Source organism: Camponotus vicinus, unplaced genomic scaffold (assembly GCF_025532165.1).
Source record: "Camponotus vicinus isolate PSW18456_S1 unplaced genomic scaffold, iyCamVici1.0 SCAF_1, whole genome shotgun sequence".
NCBI lineage: Eukaryota > Metazoa > Arthropoda > Insecta > Hymenoptera > Formicidae > Camponotus > Camponotus vicinus.
In genome coordinates this window covers 5,072,888-5,092,589 of record NW_028141945.1, presented here as the reverse complement: position 1 = coordinate 5,092,589, position 19,702 = coordinate 5,072,888, and the positions used below count along the sequence as shown (strand labels likewise).

The 19,702-nt window shown below is 37.8% G+C and overlaps 1 protein-coding gene across 1 annotated transcript in view; it reads left to right on the top strand.

The window, feature by feature from the left end:
• The window catches only part of Sema5c (Semaphorin 5c), a 99,273-nt gene that overhangs the window by 22,351 nt on the left and 57,220 nt on the right, over nucleotides 1-19,702 (top strand). Inside the window, exon 2 of the mRNA XM_083094903.1 lies at nucleotides 16,447-16,561. Coding sequence (XP_082951029.1) covers nucleotides 16,471-16,561 — 91 coding nt within the window. The 5' untranslated portion in view covers nucleotides 16,447-16,470. The remainder of the gene's footprint in view (nucleotides 1-16,446; nucleotides 16,562-19,702) is intronic.

Genomic DNA, 19,702 nt, shown 5'->3' with positions numbered 1-19,702 from the left:
GTAGTGCCAGAAAGAAGGCGTTAGCTCTCTGTGTGTGTTTGAGCTGCATCCTCTTCTTGCATCACTGTTTTTATCAGTTTAATTTCTAACAAACTGAATTTAAAATAATTTATTCAATAATCTTGTTGGAATTCAGAATATTAAACAGACTTTTGAAATTAGATGGAAAAAATTTTAGACGACTTGGTGCTGGTGAGTTTAGTATTATTAACAAGAAAATTTGGTAAATTTAACAGGAAGAAATTAATCAGAATCATCTGGTAGTTCCTACAAGAATTCTGGTTCGTCCATTTTCCAACAGACACACTGGTTGAATCTACCAGAATTCTAATTAATGCAACCAGATTTTTTTCTCAGTGTGACTTTATAATTGACTTATTTGAGAAAAAAAATTTTTTACTAATTAATTGTTTTTTTTTAATTAGAAACTTGAAGACTATGATTTGCTTTTAGCTGACTATGATTGATATACATCAGAATGTCCCTTATTTTTATCGATTTCGGAATTTTTGTGCCCTCACTCCTTAAAAAGATTCCAATATAGATAAAATAAATTCTAAATTTTTTCGATTTTTTACCTACCGAATTTGAAAAATTCCACTTTTTTTAATTATATTTTTTAAATCAAATTTACAACCTCTGTCGGCACGGAAAGAAATTAATCTAGAAGGCTGAAATTTATTGCGTGCAATTTTTATATCAATGTAAACTTTTCAGATGAGATTGAAAAAAATATAAAATCTCTTTTGTCACGTATAAATAAGGGACATTGTAATACACACCACATTCTTCACGTACAAATGTTGAAACCAATTTCAAAATATTTATTTAAATACAACTTTTGTAGATAACTACTAAGGTGTAGATTACAACCCCGAGCAAGATGATTGTGAGACAAGATAAGCAGGTTTCTTAAATCGCGAATTATATATCTCGAGCCTACCGGCATCATCCTCTCGCAATTGGTTTATACTTTCTCTATAACTTGCGCGCGGTTAATATTGTGCGACCGCGATCGTGAATCAATTACGCGGAGTCGTCAAGCGTGTTCGATATAACGCACGGTACGTTCCCAGCGAGGCTTAATCAGCCTTGCAGCGGCGAAGATCGATTATCTGTCGGCTTATCCGCGGGTGGAACCGGCCGGAAAGATAGCGGAGAGACTTATATAGGGGGAGAGATTTAAGAGTGGCCGTCTCGCGCGGCGGAGATAACTTAAAATATAAGAAAAGCCGGACAATCGTCGAGATTTACGACGCTACGAACGCAACCTTACTTATGCCGTTCTCTACGCATGACGCGTATATCTATCCGCGGATTTCATTTCGCGGCCTGCAACCGCGAGAACGTTCTCCGAAGACCGCAACGATTCTATGTCGAATCGCCGAGACCGGGGGGAAGCATAAGCCGAGTTACCTGGACCGGACAACTGAATGGATAGATTTATCTCGTCCGTGGATCTATCCGCGCGAATCGATAAGGTGCACGCGAAATGACGATATAAAGCGTTTTAAAGCTCAACGTATTGTCGGAGACGCGGAAATCGTAAACTATAGCGCCGCCTTCTAAAGAGCCCTATGAACTTTTTTTGTCGCGCGAATGCATTTTTACTACGACATTAGTCAAACGGCGACGACGCGGGCGGTTATAAAAGCGACGTGGATCGTTTTAACGTCGAGAAAGCAGGTGCCAGCACCGGAAGTGCTTACGATGCCCCGATAATATCGTACCGCCAATATTTGTTTGTATCTTTTCATTGATATTTTTTAACTTTATTATTGTACGAAACGTAGAAGCATTGTTATAACAGGGAGAAACGAGATTGCAATTCTTTTGTATTATTTTGACAACCTCACGTAGACCGATAATCGAGAGCACTACGCTTTCATAACATGTACATTAATTATTTACAGCGATCTTTGTCAATCTACAATAGAAGCCCTTCTGTTCTGCATTTTTTTAATTATTTTACGGAAAAATTTAGATATTTTTGTAGTCGAAAAACGAAAAAGAAAGCCAAGAACATTTCTGCTAAATTTTAACATGGTATTATTTTTAGATGTTATTTTTTCATCGGAAACAAAGAAAACGATTTTAACCGAGCTTAACTGAGCGAGCAGAATCTCTTTGAGCCGTCTTTAAAACATGACTCGAGAAAATCGATACGATGGCTGACGTCTCGCGAAGCCGAAGAATAAATACGTTTTCGGGATCCGTAGAAGGACCGAGTAAAAAAAAAAACAAACTCCGGGGTATGCCAACACGGCGCATTCTCCCCTCCCCTGATATTTATAGGCACTTTTGTGGCGGTACACTAAGAATAAATCCTATCCTTCGCGAAAGTGGTCCGATGAAAACACAGACGAATGAACACGGTTCCGAGAGTGCGATTCTCTCCCGAGGATATATAATTTGCATGTTTAGAATTTCAGTCTCGATACAGCATCCATCTTTCACTTGCACGCCTAGATCTCTCTCCTCATTGAAAGTTAATTAATAATCGAGAGTAAGATATGCAAAATTTCTCCGGAATGTTTAATAGAAATAGGAACAATAATTTACATATCTTTTTTTCCTCTCTTCTTTATCATGGCTACTTTCTATTCTGCGAAACTTTTTATTCGCGTGACCTTTTTTTAAAATTACTATGTTAAAATTTATATTAAAATTATTACGTTAAAATCACTATGTTAAAATTTATATTAAAATTACTATGTTAAAATTACTGTGTAAAAATTTACTATTGTTATACTATTGTTAAAATTACTAATAACTATTTTCAAAAATGATGTCGGACGTGAACCACTGCGGATAAATGATCTTTATTTATTGCACGCGGAGAATCGATGGAATTATTTAAAAATTCCGAATACATTATCGACTTTATTTATTCTTCGGGAGAAAAGTCTTATTTACCCTAATCGTTTGTGGTAGTCACGTTATGCATACAGTCGGCGCACGTATTCCCCTCGCACACTAGCGGCTCCATCGCCTCTCGCGTCGACGTTGGAATTAATCGAGCGCGTGATTACAGCCTGACACACTCTCGTACACGCCTACGGGCCCAGTCAAAATATTATGCCCGCGGGGGTAGGGCTAACAATTGGGCCCGCGAAATAAAACAGCGCGAAATCGCGCTCCGGTGAAACCTTCCTCGCGCGATCGAGGTCGCTTGCCCTCCCTGGCCCGCTCGCCAATTATCGGTTTACGTCTAATTACGCGTGTGTACGCACGTATCGTATACGAGATCGAAAATGACGATACCGCGGGCGCGATTAATCATGCGTTCCCCGCGACCTACGAGCGTGTATCATTACATCTATGCGTTTCTGAAAGCTGCGATGAGAACGTCTCGCTCGCTCGTTCGGTCCAACTTGTCATCCGGCTACTGATTAATGAGAAATTACTCGGTGAACTGATATATAGTGCGTCGTTTCTATTTATCATCCGACTACTTTGAAAAGCTAATGTCGAAATTTCGAAATCGGGTCTATTTCAAACGCCTATCATTCCATCAAAATTCTAGACAGACGTTAAGAAAGACATAATTAGATATTCAGACGAAGAGAGAGAGAGAAACAATCTATTTAAACGAACTTGCTTATTCAATTTCGAAATTTTCTCTATTAGTCTTAATTATTCGTTATAGAAATGTCATCAATTGGAAATGTCTTATGTATAAAAATTAAAAAGGGGGAAAGGAAGCAGGAGCTTTGAATCAATTTTAGTCAGTTTAAATCTGCAGTGTTTCTCTTCTCGCTGCCGCGTACATTTTCATCCTTCTTCTTTCTCTCTGTGTTATTTCAGACGCGATCGCGAATTTGGCGCGTTCTGCTTGGCAGGCCTGGTTTATAACCGTGCCCGGTTTATAGTCGACCCTTTGTTCGGCGGTTAACGCGCTGGCGGTGGTCGTAATGCGTAATGTGCACCGCAACTCATTATTTTGCTTTCGCTGCATAGAATTTTTGCCATATGAAGTAATTAATTTTGCATATAAAATCTATAAATATTTTGGGATGAAATACAAATATTTTTATTTAAAAAAGGAGAATTAGACGATACTACTTATATAATGTGTATGCACCTAATATTTTTTTAATCCTCCTTTTTTTTAATAAAAATATTTAATAAATAAATAAATAAAAATATTTAATAAATAAATAAATAAAGATATTTAATAAATAAATAAATACAAATATTTAACAAATAAATAAATAAAAATATTTAATAAATAAATAAATAAATATATACTTATATTGTATGAATTTTTGGACTGGTAATATAATTTCGACTTGTTTCACAATAACATTATACGCACTTTTGATTTACGTTTTTCATCTCGCGGACTAGGAAATCAATCTGCGGTCGTATCGTGCACACACAAAATTATTCCGATAAAGGGACGGCGCTCACGAGTCTCGGGTTTCTCTCGCGACGCGAGAAAAGACGACGGATAATTCTCGTCCTTATCTCGACGTTCATTCAATTACGTAATAAGCATGCGCGCACGATCCTTTGATACCGGTACGGATCGTTTTGTCTCTCGTCTCTTGTTCCCTTCTCTCTCCCCGAAACCCGGCGCCGATCGTGCCCAAGTATCGGTCACGGCAGATCATTTACGTTCGCATGCGTGTTCACGCCTAACTGCTGATGAAACTGCTTGTAGCCTCGTCTCTAGAACCCATTTTACTTAGGATATTAAATGTAATGATCGTGCGACCGTGACAGTGTGACGTTTGTTAATTTCTTCGTTGAAAAGAATGGATTTTTATAATAAATCCGGACGTTATATTCGCGATAAAATTCGTTGTGGTACTTTTTGAAATTTTATTTAATTCAAATAGAAAAAAAGTATTTAGAACTGATGTACAATTTAGAAATATTTGCTCTGTTTAATTTAATTTGCTTCGTGTCTTACAACATTTGTCGTACAACAAAGTACATTATTGACTCGAAACCTTTATGCCCTCATGAATATGTCACCGTCTAACGAACCAAGTCTTAAAAAATTGAAGAACCGATTTCGCGTTATCTTGTCCGTTTCTAATTATATCTACGATAGCTTTATCTGGGACCAGAACGAGGATCGATCTTTGGCCTTTACGAGAATAGCCTGCTCGTCTAACAGTATCGTTCACGTGGTTTCCATTGTCATCTTGGAGTTCCGCTATACAAATTTCTTTCCAGTCACGTGTGACGAGATATCCTACGTCCGTTGCATCCTCGACACTTCCGGTCGTCGATAGGGAGACGACTATCGGTCCATATTAATTGTCCTCCAGCCATTGTTCTTTCTAGCGCGAGCGTCTCTTCTGTCCGTCTTGAAAATGAACGACTCTCAATCCACTCGACGCGAATTAAATCAACCGCTCGAAGATCTCTCTTCCCTCCTTTCCGATAATTTATTATGTCGCGAGTTACGGCGGCGATTTATTCCCTCCAAGTAACTATCCTCGCTTCGTTGGATTGGTATTGGGAACGAATAGCGTACGCACGTTAAATCATCTCGCGCGTGCAGCCGATGAATCTTCGATTCGCGCAGTTTTGACATTAACGCGGCGTGTTTTGACACATTGATTTCGCGGCGAGTGAAAGCGACGGTATTGTATGTCCCTCGGACATATTACGTGCCATTACAATCACTTAGAATCCTTAATTTATTCCAAAAATTGTTTCGCGAATCATTTCCCGCAAATGCACGAAATTGAATTCATAAGATATAAAGTTATCTCTTATTTTGTTTTTTATAAAATAAAATAAAATAATATTTAAAAAAATCCTTTTTATTTTCCGGAGATTGGTTACTATTTATACATCGATCATTTTTTGATATGAGGATTCAGACTTTCAGGGAGGCCGCGAAAAACGGCAGGGAAGTTTCTGCATGACAATCGATCGCGTCGTAACGATTTACGTGACCCATCGATGCCGTATTTATTTCCCCGCAGTTCACGCGAATGCGTGGGCGGACGTTCGCGTGTGTCTCGCGTGTAAAGTAGTCCCCTCCACTCGCTCATCCTTTCTCGACTCCATACTCCCTCTCTCTGTCTTCCCTTCCTCCCTTTCTCTCTTTTTATGTATCTATCTTTCTATCTTTTTCCCTCCATTCCTCTCGCCTAAACGCCGCCGGTGTCTTTCGGATGGGGCCTGCTTCTGAGAGGCAGCAGCCTCCATCGGGAGACGTGTTGCACGCGCGACTTTCCACGGCAGTTCTCTCGCCATTGTGAAAACCGGCTCGTGTTTGGAGCTGCAGACAGTGCCACCCACTGTCTTTGGCGAGAGCTCCTCGCTTTATTTTCCCTCGCCCCGTTCGTCATTCGCGTTGCGAAAACACCTCTCGTATGTATTACGATAAAGCGTTTCGTGCCGATGCCTACACCACGTGACGCGCGACACCGGACACCCACATAATCGCCGCGCGATCGACCGCTGTCGCCTTATTTACTGCGCCTTACATTGCAGTAACGGAGTTACTAACACTACTTTGCGTGTTGAAGAAAAAAGACTTGATTTAAAGTCACTTTTTTCGAGAGAAAAGTATGTTTTGAATCGATTAACAATTTTTTACGCCCTCGTTTATTTTGAATTGAAGGATCCTGCCCTTGAATTTTGATCGAGGGACTTTTTAATAAGAATAAAATTGAAGTTTCTGGGACGTTGTTCCACACATAACGTCAGGCTACTCGTAAATTAATGCAGGCGGCGGAAGTTCGTAATTTCCGTCGCGATCAAGCAAGAGTGATTCGCGAGATGGTATTGGGCTAATGTTAAAACGACCGCCACCAAATTGTCCATAGGAGCGAGAATTTGCCGTCTTTAACGACAGATTCTTATAGAGGTTTAGTGGTGTAATTATTATGTCACGACTGTCTCATGAAAGAATTCATTCGAGCATTTTGAAAAAAAAATCCGACCGTCAATCTGCAAGCACGTTCAGGAAAATAATGTCGTAGAAAAAATTCACGCGTTAAAAAGTACACGGATAAGTGGGATCGTGTCATTGACACGATAACAGATCGGCTGTCGATTCTTATGAAGGATCAACGATTTTTTCATTTCTTTGTCGCCAGTCTTGACGGCTCCTTTTTGCTTTGCACGGTAGAGAATTGCGACAAATTTTTTTTTTCTTCCCCTAATGTAAGAACTTTGTAAGACGTTGGATTTTATCGATGTTAAATTTTCCGCTTCGTCGATTAATCTGATTGTCAGTTGGATTGCCTTTTATCGGCAACCGTAATTGACACACGGTATAATTGCGATTTCCCCGTCATTGACAGACGTCGCTCGAAGAGACTGTCGCAGTAAATTAGAGATAAATGGTAATGCCGCTTACGTTAACTTCAGAGATCTAACGGGTAACGTGCTTATGCATGCAACTTAACATTTTTCGCGCGGGCAAATTCCCGGATCGAGAAGTGGAATTTTCATTTTTATTTAATTGCTAATATCTGTCCTCGCGGAAACTTGTACTGATTTATTTTCCTAGATTTATCCCGTCATCAGAGATGCAATAGCATGTCTAAATATGTATACACGTAGAAACTGATATTACGTTTGCCGTATATCCCATATTATTTTGCATCATTATGTAGAAATCTCGCGCGTTGCTATTTTCTCGGAATAGTAATAGAACTTAAGAGCACTCGATCGAGAGAAACAGAACAGATCTGTGCGAAGGAACGGCATTACATCCTATCTGGAGACTCTTGTCGATGATGCTCTTCATTTTTTGGGTCAACAGACGCGTTATATCCGACGCACTCGAGCTAGCGATACTCTGGGTACTCAGACCGAAAGATGCCCTTCGGATTGAATACGAGATCGGGCGGAGTTAGAATCAACCGTAATAAATATAGATCGGAATTTTTATTACACTCATAAAACACAGTAATGTTGCGCTTACGAATTGTGGAATACGAAATCTCACGAGAGGAAAACAGTATACATAAAAAATATTTCTGTGAACAAAATCAAACAGAAATGTTTATTTCAATTAGGTTCATATTTAAAGTATATATTGGAAAACAAAGATTTATTAAATGAAAATAACAAAATAGGAAAAGAATCTTCAAGATTTTTATATTTAAAAAGTATAATATTTATGATTTTTCACTTTACATTTTTATAGTGAAAAATATGAAAAGTATATTTATGATTTTTCACAATTTTATTAATTCTTTTATTATAACATTTTAAAACAGAATATTTCGAAACACATGAAACGAAATATCATTAATGCAACGTAATTTACATAGAGATATTCTCTCATTGAAAGCCCTTTTTATTTGAGACAATGTCGGTTTATCCTTTGATAAAAGTATATGGGATAAAGCATATATTATGGCGAGATATTAATATTCGAAGAAACAACCGCGTCTATCCCTTTAAATCTTTCGGGACCACTGTAGCGTTCGTGTATTATTGCACGGATCTTTTAAAAGATTCGGAGACCACCGCGATGTCATCCAGAATATTTTTATATAGGAAGGAAGGAAAACACACAACAGGAATTCGACTCCTTTCATCTTTCGCGAAAAAGCGAATCGATTTTCTCTTTTTGTTTTGTCAGACAGACATTTATTAAAACACTTTACTTAAGATCGTATTGTATTTGAACACTACACGGATAAAACATATTTTAAATTAAATTTATTTTTATAAAGATTTTCTAACTTTATCAATTTAAAATTTATTTTATAATTATATCATTTTTACAATTGAAAATTCTAATTTTCTAGGAAATTTATATTAAGTATATTAAGTAACTTGAGATATACGAAGTAAAATATTTTTTTACATGGAAACATTTTTTAATTGCACCCTAATTTAATGTTTAATAATTAATTTAAGAAAAATAGTAATTAAGAGGAGCAGATACTATTAATTTCAACACAAACTTATCGTTTTTGATTTATTAATATTAAGTATTTCACTTGTTCTGAGATATTTCTTCAATAATGTTAATAATTTTTATTCATCGAATTATATCGATTTGACCGTCGATAGATCCGTCGATACGTCTGTATAAATAAACGTAGGTGAAGGTATCGAAAGAGGTCTTCTCCCTCACGCGTTGCACTCGGAATAGGTAGGTAGACGCATATACATATACCGTCGTTTTAAACCACGTGGGTCCGCCTATATCCTCACGTCTCGTGTCCTCCTTTATGCCGCTATCTATTCATAGACGAGAAAGCAAGCTGTCACGATGACGGACGTTGAAAGACAAAGAAGATGCGGGAAGAGGGACGCATGTCGTGTAGTTGGATTTTTGTAGATTGCCCCGTTTCTCCATTTGCTGTACAGCAAATCTTTCGGAGCTATCGAAAAAGATCGCGAAACCGGATTCGTCGATAAACTTGGAACCATTTTTTCTTTGCGATTGTCAAAACTTTTCTCTATTTCAAATTTGAATTGACTTATACTTCAATTAATTATAAGAAATTATTGCAATTCAATATATTATAAATGCGCCTTTATATAAATTTAGTCTTTTTTATAAAAAGCCCATATCTTTTATAAAATGCTGTCCTAAAAAGGTTTGGTATTTTAAAAAAATCTTTCTTATAAAATAATGATTTCGGAACCTATCTATATATATACATTTCTTTATTTCTTAAATTAGGATCAATCGTTTCCCGCGCGTTAAAAATAGGTTTTCCTGGCTCCAAGTTCTTATCGTGGCGCCGACTACGGCACCAGAGGGAAAACGGAGAGGATAAATCGATCATTCGCGACACTATCGCGATCATTTTCGCAACGTCAGTCTCGGAGTCTCGATCCTGTACAGGACCAGCTGCTGCTGGGGTATCACCAAGTCGTAGGCGAGGTCGTCGACCTTGCCAGTCTCTACCGTTCGCTGTCGTCCGGTGCGGTCTGTTCCTCGCGATCCACGACGACCACTCGCGTAGCAAGCCTGTGTTCGTGTCCGTCGTATTATATACACCTGGATATCATCGTACATAAGGTGTCTATGATCAACCGCATCTTCTTTTAACCCTAGATCTCACGCAAGCGAATGGAACGTTTGTTTGAACAAATGTGATGTGGGTGAATAGGAAATAATTACAGTTAAATAGTCACGATGAATTATTTTGGTGCGATCAGGATAGTAATATCCTACGAAGATATCACAGTTATTTTCACTGTATATACGATTATAAAGTATTGATTTAGTCATATGTTGCTTATATTTAGATTATCGTTAATTCTTAAAATCCTTAAAATAAATAAATATACTTTTTCTCTCTCTTCACTATTTATCTAATATAATTTATAAATATTGAAAATAAGAACAAACGAATTGCGATCGTAGTAAAATTATATCCATTTTTCATAAAAGGAAAATTGAGAAGATTGCCAGCATGAAATAATAATTCTATAACAAGCAGGAAAGAATTAAATTTCCAATACTTAAATAAAGTATACTTAACGACACAAACTTGACAAAATTTCAGAAAGTACTTGGAGAAAATAATTGAAATAAATATTCAGGAAAATTTTACACGCGCACGAGTTTTTCGGACTTAAGGACAATTATAAACGGCGATACTCTGAAATATGTTAACGATTTTTTTATGCAGATTATCGTTAATTCTTAAAATCCTTAAAATAGATGAATATTATACTTTTTCTCTCTCCACTATTTATCTAATTTATATAAATATTGAAGATAAGAACGAACGAATTGCGATGGTAATAAAATTATATTAGTTCTTCATAAAAGGAAAAGCGAAAAGATTGCCAGCATGAAATAATAATTCTATAACAAGCAGGAAAGAATTAAATTTCCAACACTTAAATAAAGTATACTTAGCGAAACAAACTTGACAAAACTTATTCAGAAAGTACTTGGAGAAAATTAATTGAAATAAATATTCAGGAAAATTTTACACGCGCACGTTACGCAAGATCCTTTCGGACTCAAAGGACAATCATAAACGGCGATATCTCCTGTATATTAGCAAGACCCGGAGGTCGTACGTAAAACGGTGAACGATGTCGCATGACACGAGAGGCGGCACCCCGTTCAAACTCGTTTGCACGCTCTGCTCCGAATGGTTTATACCGATCGGCCCATTGTGTTACCTCGTGTATCATGCAACGCCGGCTTTCGGATTGCGTCGTCTTTCTGTGTGGTCCACACGCCGGACGTAAAGTTTTACGAGTTTACCTCGCGGGATAACGCGCCTTTTATACTTGGTGTTTCGGGGATAAAATATAAGCCATGAAATATACAATCTCTCTCCCTCTCTACCTTCTTCTCGGGTATACATACATTTTACGCGTGTATACGCATAAATAGGTTACTGGATAGATAGGTAGGTGCAGTCGAACGACTCCAAATACAAAGTGGCGGGAGATCTCGGTACGTTACCGGGTATAGAGACTAATGGCATAGACATAAATGTCCGCGTTGGGACGAGAGTAAGGTAAACGTCGCTCAGGCATTCTTAGATAGGCGAATAGAAATGCGGATGCATACATGTGGACGTGTTACTCTGCTACTCGGCGATCTGAGTGCGATACAGTTGGATGCTGCGAAGGAAATAACGGGTGACTTCGTAATACGTATTGTAAGATACGGAGAGGATAATCGAAGAATTCATATACATCGACGCGTGGTCTCGTAAACAAACGATAAAAAAAAATGATTATGGCATGGTGATAGCGAAAACGGAGACGCGATTAGATTGCGGGGACAAAGAATACAGTGATTGCTCTAATCGGCCAGTTTACGCGCGGTTACGTTCTGGGAATAAACAAATGGTGTTTATTGCACTGAAATCTCTAGGGGATTCGAAATGAATTTTAATGCTCGTTACTAATCAGTAATAACACTCGGTAATGGATGGTTTATGAATCTCGAATGGATCAATAAAGATTAGAGATTAAGACTTTAAGTATCTGTTTCATCATTGATCTCTTCTCTTTAAGGATAAGATAAACATAAATAGTAAGAAAAATATATAGTAGTAAATGTGGTTTGAAATGGAACGAATAGATACTCAAGATGTGATGTTTCAATGAATAAATATTTCTTCTTTTACGCGAAATACTATCTTATCTTTGGAGAAGAGGAGATAACTTTGAAATAATAAATCGTGTTCTTTCTCTTTTTTCTCTCTTATAGTAGGTAAATCACATCGTTATACATAAATAGTCATGCGTACTTTTACTTTGTATCTCACACCGGTTCACATGATAGGCAGATCCACAAGAAACACGGTTTCCACTTGACATTAGCATCCGAAGCGCTGAACTTATAGTCTAACAAATTATCATGCGTACACATACCACATTCATTTATCAGTTTAATTAGCTAGATATTTCTTATTCATCGTGTAAACGTCATTTCGAAAATAATCATATCTATCTCTCAGATATTTCGTAGGTTCATTCATCATCGCGCGAGTACGATAAATCCTCAGATGTACATTGGATAACTTATAAACCTATTTGCCATCGATGTTCGCTGGATTTGCAAGGAATCGCCAAACATGTTCCGTCGAGATGTGAAATATCGCGCGATCGATCTGAATCTAAATTCGTTACAAGTCACGGAAATAATTCCCTAGTCTATCAATGTTGCATCAATATTCTATTTGTATTCGTGGAATCAGAATTAGAGAGGGCTCTCTGACGATACTTATACAGGGTAGGCCATTTTAATCTACGCACTGAAATATCTCAAAATCCATAAGTTTAAGACAAAAATGTTTCAGACAAAAGTTGTATGGTTTCGAGGGGGACATAAGATGGTGCCATTAGTTTGACCTTGAAGTCACCTGAAGGTCACGTGAAGGTCACCTCCAACTTTTTAAATGGGACACCCTATATGCTTTTGCATATTCTTGTAGCTCATCTCGAGAGCTTTCCAAAACACTATAATTAAGTTAGTTTTCATTAAGTACTTTCCGAGTTATGAGGCGTGAAAACATTTCTTAATTTTACATAAACCGTAAAATATCTTGTAAAATATTCATTTTTCGATTATCTTACCTTAATACTTTTATGTACAAAATAATGAGAGGAATCAATTGGTATAAAGAAAACACATAATTGTTTCGAAAAAAAAAAATGTAATTTGCAATTAACAATAACATTTTTTTTTTTCGAAACAATTATGTGTTTTCTTTATACCAATTGATTCCTCTCATTATTTTGTACATAAAAGTATTAAGGTAAGATAATCAAAAAATGAATATTTTACAAGATATTTTACGGTTTATGTAAAATTAAGAAATGATTTCAAGCCTCATAACTCGGAAAGTACGTAATGAAAACTAACTTAATTATAGTGTTTTGGAAAGCTCTCGAGATGAGCTACAAGAATATGCAAAAGCATATAGGGTGTCCCATTTAAAAAGTTGGAGGTGACCTTCAGGTGACTCTTCAAGGTCAAACTAATGGCACCATCTTATGTCCCCCTCGAAACCATACAACTTTTGTCTGAAACATTTTTGTCTTAAACTTATGGATTTTAAGATATTTCAGTGCGTAGATTAAAATGGCTTACCCTGTATATATGTATATATTTTTATACAAGAAGAGTTTTAAAACTCTGCGTAAGTGGCTCTGTCTATTAGACAATCTTCATCAGCGATCGAGCGGATAATAACGTCACGAGGGAGATAAGACGTAAGGTCAATCTGTCAGAATCGCGCGCGGGCCCGCTGTGACATTTATGAATATCGATGCGTGACGTATACAACAGACGTACGATGTAGAAGGAGATGGAGAGAAAAAGACAGAGAGAGAGAGATCTCGCCATAGAATATTCGCTTTTGCGTTTCACAGGCGGATCTCACGACCGACGCCAAGACGAATAAATCATCTCGCGATGTGTACGCGCATCTGCATTCCTCGGGAGCCTCGCGTGCATTAAGGCCGTTCCGATCGCTGCCGGGGTGTGAATGCTCGCGTGCGTATGTACGTATACGTCCGCTTGTGCACCTTTTTCTTCGTCCTTTTCTCGCCGCCAGGCCTGGAACGAATTGGGACGCGATAATCGCGGCTGACCGTTGTAAAAGGAGAGAGATCGGCCGAATTATCGGATAATCCGGGGCCGTTTTTACGCTCTCGTCGTCCCGGGACGAATAGAATCACCCGTGAAACGTTGAGGTTAATAATTATGTACTCTCTCTTTTCAAGGGACGATCTCGCGGCGACTCTTTTATATCGTGATTTATTCTTTTTTTTTATAAATCCCCGACGTTCTTGTATGAAAATAAATAAAATTGCCAAAGATATTTTTATTCATATGTGAACGTACGATGAAAATAATATATGTGGGTAACATAAATTATCCCGACACCCTTTATTTATCGATGCTATCTGTTTCTTGTCTTGCGCTTCCGTACAAGGGGGACGCGATGTCTTTCGCATGTTCGTTCGCTAGATAGAAGATGACATGTTTTTTTTACGATTGAAGCGAGTAACAAAGGTGGACGTTAATTGACGGGACAGAAGCGTCATTATCGATTTGAGTGGCTCGAGTCGCATAATTAATCACCGGCCATCGAGAGGAGGGTGATCCCAGCCGTGCTCGATCGCGATTTTTGATCGATCCCAAGGCGATCCGGTAATTATTCGACGTAATGGTACGTCGTAAGAAGAGCCGGCTCTTCTCTGACGCGCTAACTCGGCCAGTCTTTAAATAGTCAGCCAACGATAATTGGATCGTATGTCGGGAGAGGAAGAGGGGGCTATTCTTCGCGTTCCGTTACAAATATGCCACGCTCATGTCGTCAATTAAGGTTTTTTCACTTAGATATTCTGCTGACGAAAGTAATTTTCAAGCTGACGAGAGAAAAGAATTTCAACGAAAAGAGAAAGAGACAACTTCAATTGTAAAGAAGTTTATTGTCGGCACATTTGTCAATTAATCTTGAGGCGAACTTAATTACAATAACGCAATCTTGGCATGTTTTCGCGCTTTCATACAGAGGTTTCTGTTGCAACCTTCCAGCTGATTTAGTTCCTCGAATTAATTTATTTTTACTCGAGAGGGAGTCTCTTAAATCGCAACGCATGGTAATTTAATCACCGCGGACTTGATCGTCGCGATTCTATTCGCATTAACGGTAAACGAGACGAGAAGCGAAAATGATCTCGAGGCACCTTCCGGGCCTTGAACGAGTCGTCGGTGGCTTAAGGCCCATTTATACATATCCGTTCCGTATCCGTTCCGTATCCGTACCGTGTACGTCAGTGCACGGATGCTAGATTCGATTTCATGTAATCAAATGTAAGTATTTACACTATTCCGTACCGTATCGTCAGTGTCCGTACCGACATCGCCGATATCGGTGGCGACCAAATTTTCACGGAATGGACGGCACTGACCGTATGATTACGGACATGCACGGACAAGTATAAATACGCGTCCGTACAGCGTCCGTGTAGCGTTCAGTATTTCCCGAGTCTCATTTGGCGTCAGTCTACGGTACCATAAGCATTCTATTATGGACAACGAAAAATTAATAGAATTAGTAAGACAACACAATGTATTGTATGATCTCCAACTTGTATTTCGTTTTTTTATTTTATCAGCAATTGTATTGAATAATATATTAAAAGCATGTTCCGACATTCGAAAATATTGATGAAATTTGGTTGGATCATCAACAAGTTCTTTATATAAGGTGAAAAATTCACCCTCCGTTTCACGTTCTGTCCATGCTTTGTGAACCCATAAGTTTCGTTTTCTTTTTTTTCTTGGAGACTTCTTCATCCAAAATTCATGCTATTACGGCCAATTCGTCTTCTGACAAACTTGCCATGATCACGGACGTCTCAAGACTGACGTATTGTTTCAAAAAATTCACGGATATGATCCGGACATGTATAAATAGTCAATCCGATTTTGCCGGTACGGTACGGATACGGTACGGATACGGATCGGATACGGAACGGATATGTATAAATGGGCCTTTAATTGGCGAACATTACGTGACGTACGGCGAGGTACACGACTCTCTAGCTACGTCGGTGCCGGTAATGCAATCGTTGCTAGCGGAATCGTTCGTGGATTGCTCGAAACAGTCGATCGATCTTAATCGCGCCATTGGTAACCGCGCGCGGTTTATCTCCGCTCAATTAATTGCAACGTGTCTGCCCGTTCGTGGAAAATGTTCAAGGCCGTTCAACGGACGCGGCACGAGTACGTAAATGTCAAGGAAATGGACGAAGACGAAGAGCCTGCTACTCCGTCTCTACTCCTCGCATACATTTTCTCTTTCTCTTTCTCCCTACTTTGTTTTTTTTTTCCAACCATCCCGCCATTAGTCAGGCTTTCTCATCGATCCCGGTAAAGCGCGTGTTACCCGAGATGCCGCTGCTTCGCGTCCCAATTAGAATCACTCGATAATCGGTTCCGGCTCGATGCCATCTGACCCGCCAAAGGATACGTGAAAATAAAAAAAAATGTTTGTCATGTTGCAGGAGCGAGGATCGCACGCTGCCAATATGGAGCGATGGATCGTGTACACGCTGATGCTACAGGTCTTGGTTGCCATCGCTCGAGCAACCGAGGATTTTCGGCACATCTTGTACGAAGGTAAGAAACTAATGGAAAGATTAATCAAATGCGTGATAAAAAAATACATCCGTAACACGATATCCGTGGATTTTTTGTAATTTATTGTGAGAAGTGTTGGTGTTTATTCGCGTTATCTTTGAATTAGACTCCTAATCGTATTGACGGAAGGCTCTCTTATCTCACGATTTAACCGAATTGCTTACCACGTATAAAATCCGATAGTTGTAATGGTTACGGGGCAGCTCGTCGAGTTTTTACGCATAATTCGAGCGAGAATCACAATCTCGAATCTCGCTTACGTCGGATGCGATAACCGCCTGATGTTGATAATTTCACGTTTCCGTTAATTGCTTTATCGCGATTAATTCGAGTAATGGACGATAAAACGTATACGCGCGCGACGAGGATGGGGAAGCGATGATTCCCGCTGACTTGGCATTACCTGCGAACAGGATCGACGGGTCTCTAATCGCGATCTCGAAAACGGAAGCACTCTCATAACGGAAAAATTCGCTTCATTCATCTAGATGCGTATTATTGCCGTTAAAAACACGGCTGACGGACGTGAAAATGTTGCCCGATAGAAACGTGAGCTCTTGCACGTAGCATGCGATCGATCGGGACTTTTAATCGTAAATTGAGACTCTGTACACGAGTTTTGATAAAGTTATCAATCTGTTAAATATGTGCAAGATGTTTCATCATTATCACTCTATCTATAGATAACATGATCAATAAAAATAATTTTTTTTCAAATACAAGAACAAGATTTTAAAATTTTCTATAGATAACACGATTCAATAAAAAAAATCTTTCTTCAAATACAAGGACAAGATTTTAAAAAATTTTTCTATAGATAACGTGATTCATTAAAAAAATCTTTTTTCGAATACAAGAACAAGATTTAAAAAAATTTTCTGTGTCGATTATAGTTGATAAGATGATTTTGATAATAATTTTTAGAAATAGAAATTTTTCCAGTACGTCGATAGTTTTCTATATATCTATAATATTTTGTAACTATAATATTCTAAAATACATTAAAATAGTCCTTTTTGTAACTTTAACTTTCTCAAACGCGTGAAATCATGCGTGATGCAGTGAAAAACAGGATTGTATTCAGTATCAAAAAACCTACGAGAAATGATTAGTCTTTTTTGTATGGTTTTTTAAATTGTAACAGATATTTCGATAGAATATATAATAAAAAATAAATATGGAAGATGGAATATAAAATAAAGAATAAAAAATAACTCTACTGTGCACAATAGATATTTTAATAGAATAAAAAATAAAATTGCATAGAATATAAAATGTATATAACAGAAATATATAGATACATTATATATATATAGATACATATATATATATATATATATATAGATACATATATAGATAATATATAGATACATTATAAAGAGACAGATAAGATAGATAAATAGAAACAAATAGAATTCGAGACACAATTTCATTTATTTTTCCTTTGTTCACAGTTATAACGAAAGTTTGTTAATTAGCGATCGTTTACTATAATTGTAGAGTTCTCGATATTAAATTATGCTCCGAGAAGCCAAGCAAAATTTACTTGAAATTACTGGAAAAGCTAAGTTTCCTCGCCTCGCATTCTTTAGTCTAAAACAGCAGGGAAATAATTTCCGGTAGTAAATAACTCTATAATCATGCTTTCCATTAAGTTCGGAGGAGAAGTCGACGTCGATTTCGTCAAAGAATGTTATTAACGAGAAAGCATTAAAGAGAAACGTTTCTTTATACATACGTCGTATCGATGATGAGGGATCGAGGAATAAATGAAGCGATCGAGATCTCCGCGTGAAATCATGCGTAATCATGAGAAGTAGGTGAATTTCCCCCGAGAATAGTAACCGCCCTCCAACCGCACGATTTCCGTCCCGGAAGACGCGCATAAATCCGTAGCGACCGTGGACGTTTATGCAAATTTAATTTCGTCCGTAACCGCTCCTCCACGACGTCGACGTGTCGGATATAGGCATGGCTAATCAATAAAGAAAATATATCTCTACGTACGCGTACGTGTACGCTTCATCCGTGTATCGTGCGCACAGTGTCCACATTCGCGAGAGCAGGCCAGCCCATTAACATCTGGCAAAAATGTCGGACATTCAGGGCGCTACTTATCACAAGCAATGACCCACAATGTACAGTTACACGTAGGCGAGCTCGCGGCTCGATTATCGCGCGTTCGCGGCCCCGGGAGAGAAAACGCAGATCGTGTCGAAGATGTGGGACGTGTGGTCACCTATATGGAGAACAGATGCCACGCCCGTCAAACGGAAACCGCGCGGAAAATCTTACGCTCGACCCCGACTCAAATCTTAATGAGCTTAATGGATCGTTTCGAGAAAAATCGTTTCATTGTACCAACAAGACGTATCTGATAGAAGACATTTTGATTGAACCAAGCAGAATTTCTAGTTATCACGATAAGACTCGATTTTTTATAACTAGAACGTTTAATAGAATTTTGGAGAATTAATAGAATTTTGGATCAAGGATTTGATTAGTATTTTCCAATTGGATCTATAAAACTTCTTGTTATATATTAACTAAACATGGACACAGTGATACCATTTTTTGTAAATTTATAGTATTATTACCCAGAAAATTTGGTAAATTTAACAGGAAGAAATTAATCATACTCATCTGGTAATTCCTGCACTGAAAAAAAAATCTGGTTGTATTAATTAGAAATCTGATAGATTCAATCAGTATGTTTGTTGGAAAATGGACGAATCAGAATTCCTTTAGGAATTATCAGATGAGTATGATTAATTTCTTCCTGTTAAATTTACCAAATTTTCTTAATAATACAAAATTTACTTAAAAAATGGCATCACTGTGTCCATGTTTAGTTAATATAACAAGAAGTTTTATAGATCCAACTAGAAAATTCTAACTAAATCCTTGTAGTAAAATCAATTAAACGATGTAGTAAATGTAGTAGAATCAATTAAATTTCTAGTTATAAAAAATCGAGTCTTATCGTGATAATTAGAAATTCTGCTTGGTTTAACGAAAATGTCTTCTATCAGATACGTCTTGTACAATCAAACGATTTTTCTCAGTGTGAAGGAATTCTGATTCGTCCATTTTCCAACAGACATACTGGTTGAATCTATT